The sequence below is a fragment of the Electrona antarctica genome (genome assembly GCF_951216825.1).
Source record: "Electrona antarctica genome assembly, contig: scaffold_279, whole genome shotgun sequence".
NCBI lineage: Eukaryota > Metazoa > Chordata > Actinopteri > Myctophiformes > Myctophidae > Electrona > Electrona antarctica.
Genome location: NW_027637574.1, coordinates 1,875 through 20,806, shown reverse-complemented (window position 1 = coordinate 20,806; position 18,932 = coordinate 1,875). Strand labels below are relative to the sequence as shown.

At 44.5% G+C, this 18,932-nt stretch overlaps 1 protein-coding gene across 2 annotated transcripts; it reads left to right on the top strand.

Moving 5' to 3' along the window:
* Positions 1–10,218: 10,218 nt before the first annotated feature.
* Positions 10,219–18,523, top strand: LOC306918815 (neoverrucotoxin subunit alpha-like). 2 transcript variants are annotated; one of them, XM_079531676.1, is made up of 6 exons: positions 10,219–10,332; positions 11,180–11,356; positions 11,836–11,982; positions 12,783–12,832; positions 17,792–18,172; positions 18,206–18,523. In XM_079531676.1, exons 1-6 carry the CDS (start codon positions 10,220–10,222, stop codon positions 18,382–18,384), a joined length of 1,047 nt encoding a protein of 348 aa, XP_079387802.1. In that variant the 5' UTR covers position 10,219; the 3' UTR covers positions 18,385–18,523. The 2 variants fall into 2 exon arrangements, with proteins under 2 accessions (XP_079387802.1, XP_079387801.1); XM_079531675.1 differs by having other exon boundaries at positions 17,792–18,523.
* Positions 18,524–18,932: the final 409 nt, after the last annotated feature.

Sequence of the window (18,932 nt, the reverse complement as noted above, 5' to 3'; positions counted from 1 at the left end):
TTTCAAATCAGCCTCATGGTGGCGCTACAACAGGCCAAGTCGCGTCACACACACACACACACACACACACACGTTTATATTACTCCTAAACATTTTGCCAAACATCACACACAATCCTATCCTCCTGGTGGAGACCTGTGCCCAGAAGGGCACTTTTTCTAGTCTGTAAATGTGGACCTTCTTATTGCTTCATTACAACAGAGATTCAATCTAGATTATCTGTAAATGTGGACCTTCTTATTGCTTCAGTCCAACAGAGATTCAATCTAGATTATCTGTAAATGTGGACCTTCTTATTGCTTCAGTCCAACAGAGATTCAATCTAGATTATCTGTAAATGTGGACCTTCTTATTGCTTCAGTCCAACAGAGATTCAATCTAGATTATCTGTAAATGTGGACCTTCTTATTGCTTCAGTCCAACAGAGATTCAATCTAGATTATCTGTAAATGTGGACCTTCTTATTGCTTCAGTCCAACAGAGATTCAATCTAGATTATCTGTAAATGTGGACCTTCTTATTGCTTCAGTCCAACAGAGATTCAATCTAGATTATCTGTAAATGTGGACCTTCTTATTGCTTCAGTCCAACAGAGATTCAATCTAGATTATCTGTAAATGTGGACCTTCTTATTGCTTCAGTCCAACAGAGATTCAATCTTTGGCTTCAGAGAGATTTGTCCATTACTGGGAGGCCTATGGCTCGTTATGCACTAAAATGGACAACATTTTATATGATTTTAATTTGGAAAAAGTGCCTTGATTTTTTTTTCCACCCTAGAACATGATCATCAGGTATTATTATAATATAAGGAGGAAGAACCTTTTCCAAAAAGTGTACAGTATTTGTTTAAATCATGTTTTTATGTGGACACGCCCACCAGTTCATTAAGTATGCCTAGTTTGGGTGGTGATGGGTGGTGATCCACCTGAACCGAAGCCACACCCACAGCTGTAGTTGTATGATAAAGGGGGAGGGGTTAGTGGAGGGGCTGATAGTGTGATGTCACTATATTACTGTTGATTTCACTGGCCCGTTTGACTGTCAAGGGCTCTGCCTCCAGGAAGAAACCCTAAATACAAAGTTAATACACCATTGCACATCAAAACGACTCCAGGGTGTCTAATGAAGTACTGTCACCTCATAGACACATGAAAACGACTCCAGGGTGTCTAATGAAGTACTGTCACCTCATACACACATGAAAAACTGGAAAAATACAACAATTGTGACACTCCCTCCCTCTGAATGTGTGTGTGAATGGGTGAATGTAATGCACAATCTATGTAAAGGTGTGTGAATGAATGTGTGTGTGAATGTTATGCACAATCTATGTAAAGGTGTATTAATGTGTGTGTGAATGGGTGAATGTAATGCACAATCTATGATACAGTAGGCCACTGGCATTAATGTGTATACAACCTGTCTCCAGGTCACCACCTCCTCTTCTAATGTATACAACCTGTCTCCAGGTCACCACCTCCTCTTCTAATGTATACAACCTGTCTCCAGGTCACCTCCTCCTCTTCTAATGCATACAACCTGTCTCCAGGTCACCACCTCCTCTTCTAATGTATACAACCTGTCTCCAGGTCACCACCTCTTCTAATGTATACAACCTGTCTCCAGGTCACCTCCTCCTCTTCTAATGTATACAACCTGTCTCCAGGTCACCTCCTCTTCTAATGTATACAACCTGTCTCCAGGTCACCACCTCCTCTTCTAATGTATACAACCTGTCTCCAGGTCACCACCTCCTCTTCTAATGTATGCAACCTGTCTCCAGGTCACCTCCTCCTCTTCTAATGTATACAACCTGTCTCCAGGTCACCTCCTCCTCTTCTAATGTATACAACCTGTCTCCAGGTCACCTCCTCCTCTTCTAAGGTATACAACCTGTCTCCAGGTCACCACCTCCTCTTCTAATGTATACAACCTGTCTCCAGGTCACCTCCTCCTCTTCTAATGTATACAACCTGTCTCCAGGTCACCTCCTCCTCTTCTAATGTATACAACCTGTCTCCAGGTCACCTCCTCCTCTTCTAATGTATACAACCTGTCTCCAGGTCACCTCCTCCTCTTCTAATGTATCTTTTTTGTTGTTTGTTAAATTTGTCCTGAATTCGTGTTTTTCTATGTCAAACTTATTTTTCTTAAAGTTGTTTAATAACAGTATATTATACCTGTTTTATAAATACAAATATTTCTATTTGTTCTAATAGTCCTAGAGAAATCTAAAATGTTTCTCACTGTGGTGGTGTATATCCGCATGCAAAAATACATTTTGGGCTGACTGACATTCAGACAGGAAACCAGCAAAACTGTGAGCAAGTGTCTGCTGGTTTCCTGTCCCTTAAAGGACCACTTCACCACTTTTCAACTTCTCTTCCTATAATTGGTCCTCACTAATGTTCATGATAAAATACCACCATTTTTTCCTACTCAGTCTGTGTCTCATAGAAAGGCTGTGGGCAGTTCAGAAACCCGTCCACCAGTGACATCATCGATGGTGAATCCAAGCTAATAGAAACGGCAGGCTTTCTTTTCCTGAAAAGTTGCAATGCAAAAGTTGAAGCCATCGTTCTCACGATAATAAAAATCTAAATATATTACTATATTATACTGCAACACACTGTATTGGACCATACGGTACTGTACTGTGCAATACTGTACCATACTTTTCCGTACTGTACCATACTTTTCGGTACTGTACCATACTTTTCGGTACTGTACCATACTGTGCTGTACTGTAGCAGACTGTACTGTACTGTACTGTACCATACTATACCGTTCTGTACTGTACCGTACAATACTATACCATACTGTACTGTGCAATACTATACTGCTGCGGTGTGTGTGTGTGTGTGCGCACAGTGGAATGGGGTGTGGCCTAAAATGTGATGTGATTTGCATCACTGTGAAATGTTGCGCAATAACATGGTTTTTCATGCAAATGCAAACTGTACAGTAATTATGACAGTTGCATGGATGCAAAGTAGTGCGTTATGTCTGGACACGCATGCCGGTGGTGTTATGTATGGTGAGATGTGGGCAAACGGTGTGGTTTGGTAGGAGAAGGCGGACAAAGGCAGCCGGATAAACGGGGTGCGTGTGTTTTAATTAGGGTGGCAGGATTTTTTGGACAACTTTTTAATACATTAGGAAGGCAATCAGTAGGAGTGTGCAAAGAGGGTGATTATGGAGGTTGGTACAGAGCTGTCAGAACCTAAGTCTCTCAATAACCACATTATCAAAACATTCCTTTGAAACAGGTTGATGACTATTATTTGGGTTCATATCTTCTTCCCAAAAGGACTTTCAAACTAAAATGGTAAATGGTGCATTTATATAGCGCCTTTATCCAAGGCGCTTTACATAGATTGTGCATTACATTCACCCATTCACATGTACATTCATACACCGATGGCGGCGGAAACCATGCAAGGCACCAACCTGCACATCAGGAGCAATTAGGGGTTCAGAGTCTTACTCAAGGACACTTCGACAGAAACTCTGGGGGAGCCCGGGTTCGAGCTGGTAACCTTGTGGTTACCAGTGAAATACATTTTGCACTTAAACCCCAAACTAGTACAGTTTCGGGAATAAGAAGATGCCTGTGACAAGTACATCTGAACCCTATCCGTGCCACACTCCACCACCATCCCTGCGCCTATACACCAACTACATACATTATGATAGCTCTGTACTGACTTGAACACCCTCTCTGGGCCCATAAGGGGGCTTTTCTCTCCACTGTATCCCCACTAAGGAGTCCCATCTTCCCCATAGACCAGACAAGTGGCCATTTGTTCCTACTAAGTGTGTTTGCTGCAAAGACTGAACTTGTAGATCGCCTATTTTCACAATGTTTGTCCCGACCCCCAGTTTGGGAACAACTGCCCTAGGGGACTTGGATTATTATTATTTTGCCAGACACCTTTACAAACAATAGTGAAGACATTTCTTGTTAAGAAATTTCTTCCAAGATGTGTGTAATATTCCCAGTCTAACACTTGGCAGCCATGCTTTTACAAATGTCACAGTACCAACCATTAATAATGAATGCACTCCTTATTGGTATGGAATCAAATCAAAATAAATCTCCTGAAAGCTTCAACAGAATGTGAATTATGTGTATAGGTGATGAATTCACCAATCCTGGGCATTACGGCATATAGAAAAGGGAGAAATGTCCTATTACACTGTTATAACCTTATAACCAATTGCTTTATTATATAATTGTACTTGTAATTGCTTGACTATAATTTAAATATGCTAATTGGATTCCTAGATCACCAAAACATGGGGTTAGGCACCAAAATGACTTGTCTACCGTGAATAATGAAGGAGTAATGGCCTTTTATGGAACTGGGGGCGGCCATCTTGAAAATCTGACCTTTCGCATGGTCAAACTTTGGTAAACTTTTAGTATGTTATTAAGGACACCTAATACTACAAAAAACAGTTGAGAAACCTTCTGTTGCAATTTTTTTAGGGTCAAACCATAATTGCACCCGACTAAACTGCAATACGACCAAACAACGCATGGTAACCATAGTTCCACGATGGAAAAAGCAAATAAAGTTTCCCCCGCTTGCCTTGCTGCCCGCCTCACCCCCCCCTCTCATACACACACACACACACAGATGCACGCACGCACACGCAACTTACAAGCCCAACTGGTGTGTTGTATCTTAAATATATAAAGAACGAACACCTGCATGAATTAAATAAAGCTGTACCTACGCTGGCCTACCCTGTCTGTTTCTCCTCTCGCCTCGCTTGCCTTTCTGGTTAGTAAACCACAGCATGCAAGCCACCTTTGTTTTAAATGGTCCCCCAAACTGTTCACACTTCACACCTATCGGCCGGGGATGCGTAATTCCGGCGTGCACCCATATTTTGGCGTACGCCGCTTTGATAAATGAGGGCCAGTGAGTTCTGTCCATTGAGGTGGAGTTTACACGCAACATTTAGACTCACTTTTATTTCGGCATTTACCATTTCCGCAAAACCTTGAACTTGAACGTGTGCCAGGAAAAACATCACGTTAGGTCGGGAGCTGTCGTAGGCTTTGTCCTCAGCTGTTGTACACAAGCGGAGCAGCATTGTCTGAACTGCTGACATGCTGTCACAGGCATCTAAACATATGTTCTCACTCCTAAAATGTATAAAACTAATAATACATGTGGGGGGAAAAAAAGTTGTAAATGCATGTCATATGAAATTGGTAGGATATTTCCATGTGTGCAAGCAATTAAAATCGTGCAATTAAAAACAATATAACATGTTTACAATGTACTAGTTTGTGCCAGAGTGTAGAGTAGGAGAGTAGCGACACGCTTTGATCTCGCCGCAAAGCGGGTGTCTATGGGCTATAGTTCCACACATTGCTCCTATGGCTGGAACTATCCCATTGAGACAAAGCGGGTGCCTATGGGCTATAGTTCCACACATTGCTCCTATGGCTGGAACTATCCCATTGAGACAAAGCGGGTGTCTATGGGCTATAGTTCCACACATTGCTCCTATGGCTGGAACTATCCCATTGAGACAAAGCGGGTGTCTATGGGCTATAGTTCCAAACATTGCTCCTATGGATGGAACTATCCCATTGAGACAAAGCGGGTGTCTATGGGCTATAGTTCCACACATTACTCCTATGGCTGGAACTATCCCATTGAGACAAAGCGGGTGTCTATGGGCTATAGTTCCAAACATTGCTCCTATGGATGGAACTATCCCATTGAGACAAAGCGGGTGTCTATGGGCTATAGTTCCACACATTGATCCTATGGCTGGAACTATCCCATTGAGACAAAGCGGGTGTCTATGGGCTATAGTTCCAAACATTGCTCCTATGGATGGAACTATCCCATTGAGACAAAGCGGGTGTCTATGGGCTATAGTTCCAAACATTGCTCCTATGGATGGAACTATCCCATTGAGATAGAACAAGCTTTTCCGCATTCCATTGTTACAATGGCACATACCAGCACACATGCAAGCCTTCATCCATATGTTTATGATTCGTTCATCAATGATCAAATCACTCCATAAACGTTGATTATGACTGCCTTGACGACATGCTATCTCTCATGCAGGCATCACTCACTCACTCACTCGCCGTGCACTGCGCACGAATGGGTAAAATTAATATAGGCCTAGCCTACAAATGTATTCCATTCATGGCGATGCCGTGCGTGCGTGCGTGGACATGACAGCAAGGCAAGCGAGGTGAGAGGGAAAAAGACAGGGTAGGCACAGCTTGTGTGTGTGTGTGTGTGTGTGTGTGTGTGTGTGTGTGTGTGTGTGTGTGTGTGTGTGTGTGTGTGTGTGTGTGTGTGTGTGTGTGTGTGTGTGTGTGTGTGTGTGTGTGTGTGTGTGTGTGTGTGTGTGTGTGTGTGTGTGTGTGTGTGTGTGTGTGTGTGTGTGTGTGTGTGTGTGTGTGTGTGTGTGTGTGTGTGTGTGTGTGTGTGTGTGTGTGTGTGTGTGTGTGTGTGTGTGTGTGTGTGTGTGTGTGTGTGTGTGTGTGTGTGTGTCTGGCAGCAAGGCAAGCGGGGGACACTTTTTTCCCCCTGTAACCATGGTTTCCAGGTCGTATTGCAGTTGTTCATGTCGCAAAAACGAGGGCGAGGCTTGATTTCATAGGGCGTGCCAGATTGATTTCAGCCGTCACATTTATCACTGCTATAGGAATGAAATTAGGAAGGATCAGCTGTTTGCGATCACTTTATAAATGCCGTGGCGACGTGGGTGTACTACAAAACCGACGCTCGAATTTGGGGCAGATTTGACACTCAATTGATAAATGAGGGCCAATGAGTTCTGTCCATTGAGGTGGAGTTTACAGATCCTTCCAATGAGAAAAGGTTACATTTCTTCTTTGTTCAACAGCTGTTCCTCATCCAGAGAAGACCATGGCTTCCGCTCACGTAGATTCTCTACAGGTTGGTTTACTGGCAAATAGCATCTCAATATGAATATCTGAGAACTCGACAGTTTTCCGTCTCGCCGCGAAAAGTGCAGAGATCTCGCCGGACATGTCGCCGCGAAGGTCCCAGAATGTCCGGACATGTCTCGAGGCGGGAGAGCTCTCCCAGAGGGCGGGAGAGCTCTCCCAGAGGGCGGGAGAGCTCGCCCAGAGGGCGGGAGAGCTCTCCCAGAGGGCGGGAGAGCTCTCCCAGAGGGCGGGAGAGCTCGCCCAGAGGCAGAATGCTAATGATAGTTGCAGTGGTGATAGTTTTACTCCCAGTGTTAACGTAACACAGCTTTATGTTTTTCCTTTTAGAGTTTACACTAGATTCATTCATAGGTACTATTCATAGTACTTCTCATTATGAAAGCACCACCCCAAAGAGGGGGAGGGACAGATCCCAGACACCTTCAAGTGAGAGAGAGAGAGAGGATAGTTGAAGTAGAATGCTAATTACATTTTTGGTTGGTTCACATATTTCATTAGATTGTGAGACACAATCACAACTTACTTTAGTAAGTCTTCTCTCATATTTATATCATATCACACCACGGCGAGCTGTCCAGATCACGGCGAGCTGTCCAGATCACGGCGAGCTGTCTACAGTTCCGGCGACATGTCTTCACTTTTTTTTAAATTCGTGCGAGTGCTGTCCACTTTTCGCCCCGACGAGATGGTGAACTGGCGAGTTCTCCATACCCTCAAAATAAGGTGTCATTGTTACAATTAATTTGCATCGTGTAAAATATAATAATAATAATCATAATACCTGCTACTCATTTCTATAGGGCTCGTCTGTGAAGATATTGGTGGCCAACAAGGTGGAACTGATCAAGTGGCTCAGATCAGATCTCCACATTCTACAGCATGCTCAGTGTGAGGGAATTATTGATGATACAGTTTATACAAAACTGAAGCATACAGCGCAGCCAGAAGATGTTTGTATTGAGCTTATTGATACAGTGATTAGTAGAGGAGAGGGAGCTTCATCTCAGTTCCTTACACTTCTACAAAAAACAGAGATTCTCGTCACGTATCCACAACTCAAGGAATGGAATCCTTCTGCTGCGTTGCCAGGTAAGAAAGTGAAGAGAATACATGTTATTGTTTTTTTTGTGCCAGGTGGAAGTAATGTCTACTTTGTTTGACTGCATAATTCATTGAAAGCGTGAAGTTTTGAAAGAACTTTATAGCAAACAATATGAAATATGGACCTATGAGAAGAGGGGGCGGAGCTAAGTAGAACCAATGAAGGACAAGGACTTTAAACCAAGTCCTATGTGGCCACTCACAAGTGGCTATATGACCAGCAGGTCAAACTTTATGGCAAATTACAGGCGTTTACAAATATCGACCAATCAGAAAAGGGGGTTCAATTGTGTCAATAACTCACTTCCTGTTTCATATTCCTCTGGGCACCCCTTCTAGGATGTCTTAGATGTGCCAAATCTCTCTCTCTCTCTCTCTCACCATGGAATTGCTTTGTTTCCTACAGGTCTGTTGGTGGAGACATCAGGGCGTCCCATTACTTACTATGAAGACCAGCTTCAGGACAACATGAGCAGTGAGCAGCAGAGTCCAAGTATAACATTGGGCTCAGAGCCTGAAAAGGTCTTCATCCAGCCCCACAATGTAGACATCAAAGACACAGACATCCACAGCCACCATGAGGTCAGACGGATGGAGATGAATAAGCCAGTAGATGGAACACATATCCAACCTGGTAAAATGCACAAAGACCCTTCTGGAAGAGACATAAAAACAGTGCTGACCGTTGGCTGTGCAGGAATTGGCAAAACGTTCCTCATACTATTGTTTTTGTCTGACTGGGCCAAGAAATGTTTCCCCCAAGATCCACACCTCGTGTTCCCGCTCAAGTTCCGCCAGTTAAATGTTCTCAAGGGACAGAACTTTACTTTGGCACAGCTAATGCACAAATGCATCAAGGAAACCAGAAGTATTGCAGAAGACGTTCTTAATGACATCTTTAACGTATTGCAGAAGTCAGTACATTACATCAAGAGCCCCTTCAAAGTCATGATTGTTATGGATGGATATGATGAAAATAATTTTCAGTTCGATTTCAAAACAAATTTTGGACCCATGAACTTGGTGGATTCGTACCCAGTGGAACATCTGCTTGTAAACCTCATCAAGGGAGAGCTGCTCCCCTCTGCTCACATCTGGCTAACCTCACGACCTGCAGCATCCAATCAGATCCCTAAGGCGTTTGTTAACAGGATGACAGAAGTACGAGGGTTCATCAGAGATGACCAGAAGAAGGAGTTCTTCACGAGGAGCATCAGTGATGAGAACCAGGCCAGCGCAATCTACTCACACATCCAGAAATCAAAGATCCTCCACACCATGTGTGAAATCCCAGTCTTCTGTTGGTTCCTTGCTAGAGTTGTGATGAGCATGAAGATGAAATACAAGCTGCCCAAAACCCTGACTGAGATGTACCGCTACTTCCTGATCGGTGAGATACTGCGGGAGAAGACACAAGATCTTGAAGTAGATGAGGAAGACAAAAAGAAGCTCATAAGGGATGCAAGGGAAGTTCTTCTGAAGCTGGGCATGCTGGCGTTTGACCAACTGTGCAAAGGCAAGATCATTTTCTATGAGGAGGACCTGAAAGCGTGTGGTCTTGATGTGATCAAGGACTTGCTGATCTCTGACTTTTGCACAACCTTCTTCAAAGAAGACGATGTGTTCTTCCGCAAAACGGTCTACTGCTTCGTTCATCTGAGCCTCCAGGAGTTTCTGGCTGCAGTCTACCTGTTCCACTGTTTCACTCAGTGGAACAAGTGTCTATGGTTCCACCGTTTCACTCAGAGGACTCGGAGGAACAGGAAGGTCCTGGAGACATTCCTGGGAACCAGCCGTGTCAGTTCCTTGGAGGACTTCCTGAAGAGAGCCATGCAAAAAACCCTACAGAGTGAGAATGGTCACCTGGACCTCTTTGTCCGCTTCCTTCATGGTCTCTCACTGCAGTCCAACCAGAGTCTGTTAGGAGGCCTGCTGGGTCAGACACAGAACAGTCCAGAGGAGATCCAGAGAGCCATCAGCAACCTGATGGAGATGAGCGGCGATGAAGACCTCTCTCCTGAAAGATGTATCAACATCTTCCACTGTCTGATGGAGATGAACCAGTCAGTAAGTCAGGGAATCCAACAGTACCTACAGTCAGATAGCAGATCAGGGAAGAAAGTCACTGAGACCCAGTGTTCAGCTCTGGCCTCCATGCTGCTGATGTCAGAGGAGGTTCTGGAGGAGTTGGACCTGGACAAATACAACACAGGCGATGCTGGGCGACGGAGACTGATCCCAGCTGTGAGGAACTGCACAACAGCCAGGTTAGTAGTCCTGTGAATAACAACATGACTGATATATTACTACTACATTCATTCATTACAAATACTATATTTAATATTATTATAACGACTACATTCATTCATTACAAATTAATACAAATAATACACAGACATGCACGCACACACATGCGTACTGGTGGAATCATCACAAATTAACCCATTTCGAAAGTGTTATACTTCAGCTATTGAAAAATAGCAGATCTACAAGCTCATAGCGCGCCGCGCTACAAGCTTGTAGATCTGCTATTTTTGGAAAATCGTGAAAATGTGGCGCAAATCTTTGAATATTCTTTCAGAGCGAACATTTTTAGCTCATGTCTTTGGTTCTGGGGGGTCCCTGGAACAATACGCAGCCAATTACATATCATTCTGGGGGTCCTTGACATGAAATAGTTTGAGAACTAGTGCACTGAACATAGAAACATAGGGTTTTTCAGAAAACTGTGATGATTTAGAAGCCATTTTCTAAGAATCGGCCTCAGGTCTAAATGTGTTAAAAGCCTCCTTGGTGGTTCATTCTGCAGTGTTTAATGTAAACCAGTGGTTCTCAAACCAAGGACTTTGTATAAATGAATATGTATTATGTAACAGACCTGTTCTGAATACATTGTGTGCCAGGGACCCCCACACCATAATTGTGTTAATTTATTATTGTCAATTAATGTACTTAAATATGTTTTTGAAAATAGCCGATCTGCAACCTCGCAATGTGACACAATGTGAGCTTGTAGATCTGCAATAGAAGATCTCTCAGTTTACTTCCTTGACAGTGAACTTGGTCTGACCTGTTTTGATCATCTCTGATTTTACATTTAATCTGTCATTACAGACTTGTTGGTTTTGGCATTAACCTCGAGAAGGAACACATTGAAGTTGTGGCTTCAGCTCTCAGTTCTAATCCGTCCCATCTGAGACACCTGGACATCAGTTCCAACCACCTGGAGCCAAATATGGACCTGCTCTGTGACGCACTGAGGAGTCCACATTGTAGACTGGAGACTCTACGGTCAGATATTATTGATTTATTTTGTCTTTATACTATTAATATTGTGGTGATGCTTTATTGGTAGAGTGTGAATAAGGTTGATCTCATAGTAACACAATTCTATCATAAGAAGATTTGGCGACCCCCCCTGCAGTAACTAGGAGGACCCCCTAGGGGTCCCGGACCCCCTGTTGAAGACCCCTGCTCTACAGCATTGGTTGTCAAACATTTTAGTACCCCCAAATTGACACGTATTTGTCTGCAGACCCTCATCTGAAAATATGTTGTGCTAGGGACCCCTTAAGAGAACATTTTAGCATTGTCCAAGATTTATCAACATGTTTAAAAAATAATAAAAATAATTGTATTGTCTTTTTCTCCAGCAGATGTCCTTCTTGTGTCTGTGACATCACCAGTTATTAGCTTCACTGTCTTCTTCATGTCTTTTATAGCCAATTTTTATAGACAATCAAACATGTGGTATTTTATTTCTCATTTAGACTGATGAACTGCTGGTTGTCGGAGAGAAGCTGTGAACTTCTGGCCTCAGCTCTCAGATCTAATCCTCATCTGAGAGAATTAGACTTGACCTTCAACGTCTTGCCGGTGTCTGGACTGGAGAACTTCTCTGGACTGGAAACGCTCAAGTGAGTAGAGTCTGTCTGTCTGTCTGTCTGTCTGTCTGTCTGTCTGTTATGTACTTTTAATTGAAACATACAATTATATGAAGAAAAAAAAACATACTGTTGTAGCATACTTCACATGTAAACTGTAATTTGGCATAAAACAACTTTTTAGAGTCAGTGATTAACCACATGAACCCTAGTATGCCTGAACATTAGGATGAAACTCAAATATCACTTCTACAAGCTCAAATAGCAGATCTACAAGCTCAAATAGCAGATCTACAAGCTCAAATAAAATATCTACAAGCTCAAATAGTAGAAGCTCAAATAGCAGATCTACAAGCTCAAATAGTATATCTGCAAGCTCAAATAGCAGATCTACAAGCTCAAATAGCAGATCTACAAGCTCAAATAGCAGATCAACGAGCTCAAATATTAGATCTACAAGCTCAAATATCAGATCTACATGCTCAAATATCAGATCTACAAGCTCAAATAGCAGGTCTAACAGTAGAGGACACAGAAGGTTCCCTCTCAGTCATTTCATGACAGTTTCTCAGCAGCACAAACTGTTGCAGTTCCATTTGAGTGTCCTCAGTGTATCATTGTATGACCACAGCCTGCTGGCCAGTACCATAGGAAGAAATCACATTACTCTGTAGAAATGTAAAAAGTATTTCTAAGTCCAAGCCAGGTGGCAGTGAGTTTGTCTGGTCAGGCTACCTGCCCTGGTGAAGATAATGGTAGCAGAAACACTGTAGTGTCAGAGACGTTGTGTTAGACAGTCAGACATTGATGCATTGTTGTTCTACTTCCTACAGAGTGAAACATGGAGGAGAACTCTGGACTAATCCTCAACTCCCTACACAATGTGAGTGTCTGTCTGTCTGTCTGTCTGTCTGTCTGTCTGTATGTGTTGCTACTGGCATGTACAGTGGTGGAAAGTAACTAAGTACATTTACTCAAGTTCAGAAAACAGAAAAATACATTTTGTAGAATCTGGTCTCAGGTCTTAATGGGTTAATTGGTTTTCTGCAAAACGTATCAGTGTTGATTTTAACAGCAACGTTTAGATTTTAGTTTAGTCATAGACTTTTGAATAAAACTTAATTGAGTTTGTTATATTTTAGTCATCTGAAATTGTTTTGTGTTAGTCTAGTTTTAGTTGACTAAATATCATGAGATTTTAGTCGACTAAATCTACAATAGATTTAGACGACTAAAATGTATTTTGGCGGCCTTGATGTCGTCATATAGTAATGGCTGATTTTACACTTGGTTACATGTTGAAAATAACAGATCTACAAGTTCACAACGCGTTGCAATGCAACACTTGTCATCACTTGTCATGGAATGCACTCCCCATCACAATCAGAACTGCAGCATCCACTCCCAATCTTCTGCCGTAGTCTGAAAACCCACCTCTTCAGACTCCACCATGGCCCGTAGCACTAGCCCCTTAGATAGAACTTTATGTACACTTAGATTGTATTTTAAATATAGCACTTTATGTAGACTTAGATAGTATTTTAAATATAGCACTTTATGTAGACTTAGATAGTATTTTAAATATAGCACTTTATGTAGACTTAGATAGTATTTTAAACAGACTTATAGCATGTTACGTAGACAGCACTAGAATTGCATTTTATGTAGTCATAGCACTTTATAGTACACATGTATAATATATAATATAGTATAGTATGTATAGTTTACATAGATACTCCACTGTTACATTCTTAGCTTACGCATGATTCATGATAACTACTTTTTATATGTGTGATGTATGCCATGCTTTTTGTTATTGCTTAATGTAAATCGCTCTGGATTAAGAGTGTCTGATAAATGCCTAAATTGTAAATTGTAAATTCTAGTTCTACTGGTTCTCTTCTCCACTAGTCCCTCCCTAACATTTTAGTCTAGTTTTTATTTGTTGACGAAACTGTCAGTATATTTAGTTTTAGTCGACAAATTCAACACCACAGTGGTGCTCAAAGTATTTCATGTAAAAAACTCCCAGAATTATCTGTAATGCCGCGGACCCCCATCTGAAAATATGTTGTTCCAGGCACCCCCCCCAGAAGCAAATATTTGAGTTAAAAACGTTTGCTGTGAAATAATATATATTCAATTTGCAGAGAGAGAGAGAGAGAGAGAGAGAGAGAGACGTTTATGTACTGTACCTAGTATTTGTATTTGTGGATACTTCCAAGACACATATTGTACTCTTGACTCCACTACATTAACCCATTAAGACCTGAGACCAGATTCTACAAAATGTTTTCTGAAAAACGTATCAGTGGTTCAGTCAGGACAACTCAAGAATGGATGGAATATATATTTATTCAATACAAATGAGCAATATATTTATTATGGTTTGGCGATGAATTGGATCTGCTTTTAGGTAGTGAGATCAAGCACATCAGTCCCAACCATAGGGACACCGAATCCCCCGTACCTAAACAGCAGATCCAAAACGACAGGTGGTAGCACGGGTGGAGGAGGGTGAGACAGGTTTTAGCTGGGGTGGTGGAGGGTGAGACAGGTGGTAGATGGGCTGGTGGAGGGTGAGACAGGTGGTAGCTGGGGTGGTGGAGGGTGAGACGGGGTAGCTGGGGTGGAGGGTGAGACAGGTGGTAGCTGGGGTGGAGGGTGAGACAGGGTAGCTGGGGTGGAGGAGGGTGAGACAGGGTGTAGCTGGGGTGGAGGAGGGTGAGATAGGTGGTAGCTGGGGTGGAGGAGGGTGAGACAGGGGGTAGCTGGGGTGGAGGAGGGTGAGACAGGGGGTAGCTGGGGTGGAGGAGGGTGAGACAGGTGGTAGCTAGGGTTGGGATTCGGAACCGGGTTCATTGCAGACCCGGTTCCGACATTGCGGATCCGGAGCTGGTTCCATCGTTTTTGTATTAAAGGTTCCCCAAACGGTTCTCATCAGTCGTCATTTAGCTCCGCTGTGTCTGTGTGTGCAAGCAGAGCCTGGGGTGATGTCACCCCACCTACATGAGGGTGGGTGAGTGAGGGAGTGGGTGGGATACGCCCACTGTTCTGTGCATTCAGCGACCACCACGGAGCGAGTGGGACAGTATGTCGAAGAGATCTCCAAAGTGTGGTTAACAGAGAGGTAAATGACTGAGGCTGAGCACGCAAAGTGCAATAAATGCGATGCTATAGTTCCCTGCAAAGGTTGTTGCAACTTGTACCAGTTGCAGTTTTGCACCACGTCCACATTGAGGAAACATCTCAAAATCAATATGCCTACACGAGTCCACAACTCACGAGAATAATCTAGGCACATCGTGTTTGTGAGCCATGCGGAAAGCCGTGCCCGCTCTCCCCGCAGCTCCACCACAGCCGGCGGGGGACGAGGATGATGCAAGGCTGGTTCACTTTCCCCACGCTAGTAACGTAATAGAAAATAAAAACTACTAACGTCTACAGAGCTTTTCATTAGGCGTATTGTACAACTGTTGATAATGGTGTTAATTTAGAACGCCAATGACTCGACGTCTTTCTGTCTGATATTTTATGAATCACGTTAACTATAGAGCCAAATCAATTTGTCTGCACTTATTTTTACAACTTATAAGCAACTCAACTGCTTTTGATTTGGCTCTAAATTAACTCTTAATTGACTGTTGAGAACCCAGCGTTTAGGTGCATATACCTCCATAGATTGATTACTTTATAAACAGTTTGCAGAAAAAAGCACAGGAACGTAACCTACAGTTCAATACAAGGTCTGCTAAGAGGATTTTATAATCCAAGAAAGCACTATGGCTTGTTTCCATTAGGGTAAGGGGTCCTTCATATTAAATTAATCTGAACATTAAAGACAACATTTGTCACCACAACAATATCATTATTGCAATGTGTACTGTATATTTAATATACAGTACAAATTGCAACAATGATATTGTTGTGGTGGCTAGCTGGTGGTGGTGAAGTTTAAATATTAGTGCCACCTCATAATTGTAAAGTGCATTTTCAATAATTGAATTATTGAATTTGTGTTTATTATGTACTTGGTTAGGGTAGTTATAATATAAGCATAATCTGTCAGAAAAAAAGGGGAAAAATAATATTAGGCTCCGTTAAGGGAACCGGAACCGTTAAAATCTTAACGAATCCCAACCCTAATTATAGCAGAGACAGGTTGTAGCTGGGGTGGTAGCTGGTGTGGTGGAGGGTGAGACAGGGGGTAGCTGGGGTGGAGGAGGGTGAGACAGGGGGTAGCTGGGGTGATGGAGGGTGAGACAGGTGGTAGCTGGGGTGGAGGAGGGTGAGACAGGTGGTAGCTGGGGTGGAGGGTGAGACAGGGGGTAGCTGGGGTGGAGGAGGGTGAGACAGGGGGTAGCTGCGGTGATGGAGGGTGAGACAGGTGGTAGCTGGGGTGGAGGAGGGTGAGACAGGTGGTAGCTGTGGTGGAGGAGGGTGAGACGGGGTAGCTGGGGTGGAGGGTGAGACAGGGGGTAGCTGGAGTGGTGGAGGGTGAGACAGGTGGTAGCTGGGGTGGAGGAGGGTGAGACAGGTGGTAGCTGGGATGGAGGAGAGTGAGAAGGGGGTAGCTGGGGTGGAGGAGGGTGAGACAGGTTGTAGCTGGGGTGGTGGAGGGTGAGACAGGTGGTAGATGGGCTGGTGAAGTGTGAGACAGGTGGTAGCTGGGGTGGTGGAGGGTGAGACAGGGGGTAGCTGGGGTGGAGGGGGGTGAGACAGGTGGTAGCTGGGGTGGTGGAGGGTGAGACGGGGGATAGCTGGGGTGGAGGAGGGTGAGACAGGTTTTAGCTGGGGTGGTGGAGGGTGAGACAGGTGGTAGATGGGCTGGTGGAGGGTGAGACAGGTGGTAGCTGGGGTGGTGGAGGGTGAGACGGGGTAGCTGGGGTGGAGGGTGAGACAGGTGGTAGCTGTGTTGGAGGAGGGTGAGACAGGTGGTAGCTGTGGTGGAGGAGGGTGAGACAGGTGGTAGCTGGGGTGGAGGAGGGTGAGACAGGTGGTAGCTGGGTTGGAGGAGGGTGAGACAGGTGGTAGCTGCGGTGGTGGAGGGTGATACAGGTGGTATCTGGGGTGGAGGGTGAGACAGGTGGTAGCTGGGGTGGAGGAGGGTGAGACAGGTGGTAGCTGTTGTGGAGGAGGGTGAGACAGGTGGTAGCTGGGGTGGAGGAGGGTGAGACAGGTGGTAGCTGGGTTGGAGGAGGGTGAGACAGGTGGTAGCTGCGGTGGTGGAGGGTGATACAGGTGGTATCTGGGGTGGAGGAGGGTGAGACAGGTGGTAGCTGGGGTGGAGGAGGGTGAGACAGGTGGTAGTTGTGGTGGAGGAGGGTGAGACAGGGGGTAGTTGTGGTGGTGGAGGGTGAGACAGGTGGTAGCCGGGGTGGAGGAGGGTGAGACAGGTGGTAGCTGCGGTGTGGAGGGTGAGACAGGTGGTATCTGGGGTGGAGGAGGGTGAGACAGGTGGTATCTGGGGTGGAGGAGGGTGAGACAGGTGGTAGCTGGGGTGGAGGAGGGTGAGACAGGTGGTATCTGGGGTGGAGGAGGGTGAGACAGGGGGTACCTGTGGTGGAGGAGGGTGAGACAGGGTGTAGCCGGGGTGGAGGGTGAGACAGGTGGTATCTGGGGTGGAGGAGGGTGAGACAGGTGGTATCTGGGGTGGAGGAGGGTGAGACAGGGGGTACCTGTGGTGGAGGAGAGTGAGACAGGTGGTATCTGGGGTGGAGGAGGGTGAGACAGGGGGTAGCCGGGGTGGAGGGTGAGACAGGTGGTATCTGGGGTGGAGGAGGGTGAGACAGGTAAATATGTTTAATATTTAATGTTTTTTACTGTGTTGTTTTCTCATCAGATTCCCATCGTCTCACTCTGGACCCAAACACAGCAAGCAGAACTCTCTGTCTGTCTGACGACAACAGGAAGGTCACAAGGTCAGAGGGGGAGGAGCTTCAGTCATACGCTGACCACCCTGATAGATTTGATGATGTTGATGATCAGGTTCTGTGTTCAGAAGGTCTGTCTGGAGGCCGTTACCTGTGGGAGGTAGAGGGGAGTGGACTGGTTGAGATGGGAGGGGCTTACAGAGTAATCAGCAGGAGAGGAAAGGGTAGTCGGCTTGGACACAATGATCATTCCTGGAGTCTGTCCTGTGGTGGACCCATGTACGTTGTCATTCACAATAGTAGGGTGACTCTCCTCCCTGTTGATCCCTCTGTCTCCAGCAGAGCAGTGGGTGAGACGGGTAGGCCTGTCTACAGAGTAGCAGTGTATCTAGACTGCCCTGCAGGGACTCTGTCCTTCTATGAAGTGTCCTCTGACTCACTGAGACACCTTTACACCTTCCAGAGCATCACTGAAGCTCTCTACCCTGGGTTTTGGCTTTATAGTTCCTCCTCCTCAGTGTGTCTTTGTGAGGACAGACAGGCAGACAGACAACGTCTCTGATCAGAGAGAGAAATAGAGGGGAGGAGAGAAAGCACACCTTTCTTAAAGGGATATTTCACTTTAAAAACAGTTTTGGGGTCATTTTACATAGATATTTGATCTATGGTGATTTAGATTTGTTAAAAAACAAATGGACCAGTTGTACATACTGTATTTAATGTATAAAAGTACATTGTAAATGTCTAGAGTTTCATAAGCAGATCCACATTTTATATTCCTAATGCTCTGAAGCATTTCTGAAACCATAACATCAAATAAATGTTTATTCATGAGAGAAGTTTATCTGGATTTATTTCTATGTAGGTTTGGGTGAGTTTGTCAAGATGCACTGAGGTGGTGCCGGGGACCCCCAGGGGTCCTTCAGGGGGGTCCAGGGGTCCTTCAGGGGGTTCCAGGGGGTCCGGGAACCCCCAGGGGTCCTTCAAGGGGGTCCAGGGGTCCATTTTTATTTTTTAAAAATCGTGAAAATGTGCAGATGGTGGTCGGCGGCCAATTTCATATCATTTTTGGGGTCCTTGACATGAAATATTGAGAACCACTGACATAGA

Bases quoted from the DNA above. Each gene is read 5' to 3' on its own strand.
- LOC306918815 (XM_079531675.1), top strand. From the start codon at position 10,220: ATGCTGCTGATGTCAGAGGAGGTTCTGGAGGAGTTGGACCTGGACAAA. The intron at 10,333-11,179 runs GTTAGTAGTCCT...CTGTCATTACAG, and splicing joins AGGAACTGCACAACAGCCAG to ACTTGTTGGTTTTGGCATTA. The intron at 11,983-12,782 runs GTGAGTAGAGTC...TACTTCCTACAG, and splicing joins TCTGGACTGGAAACGCTCAA to AGTGAAACATGGAGGAGAAC.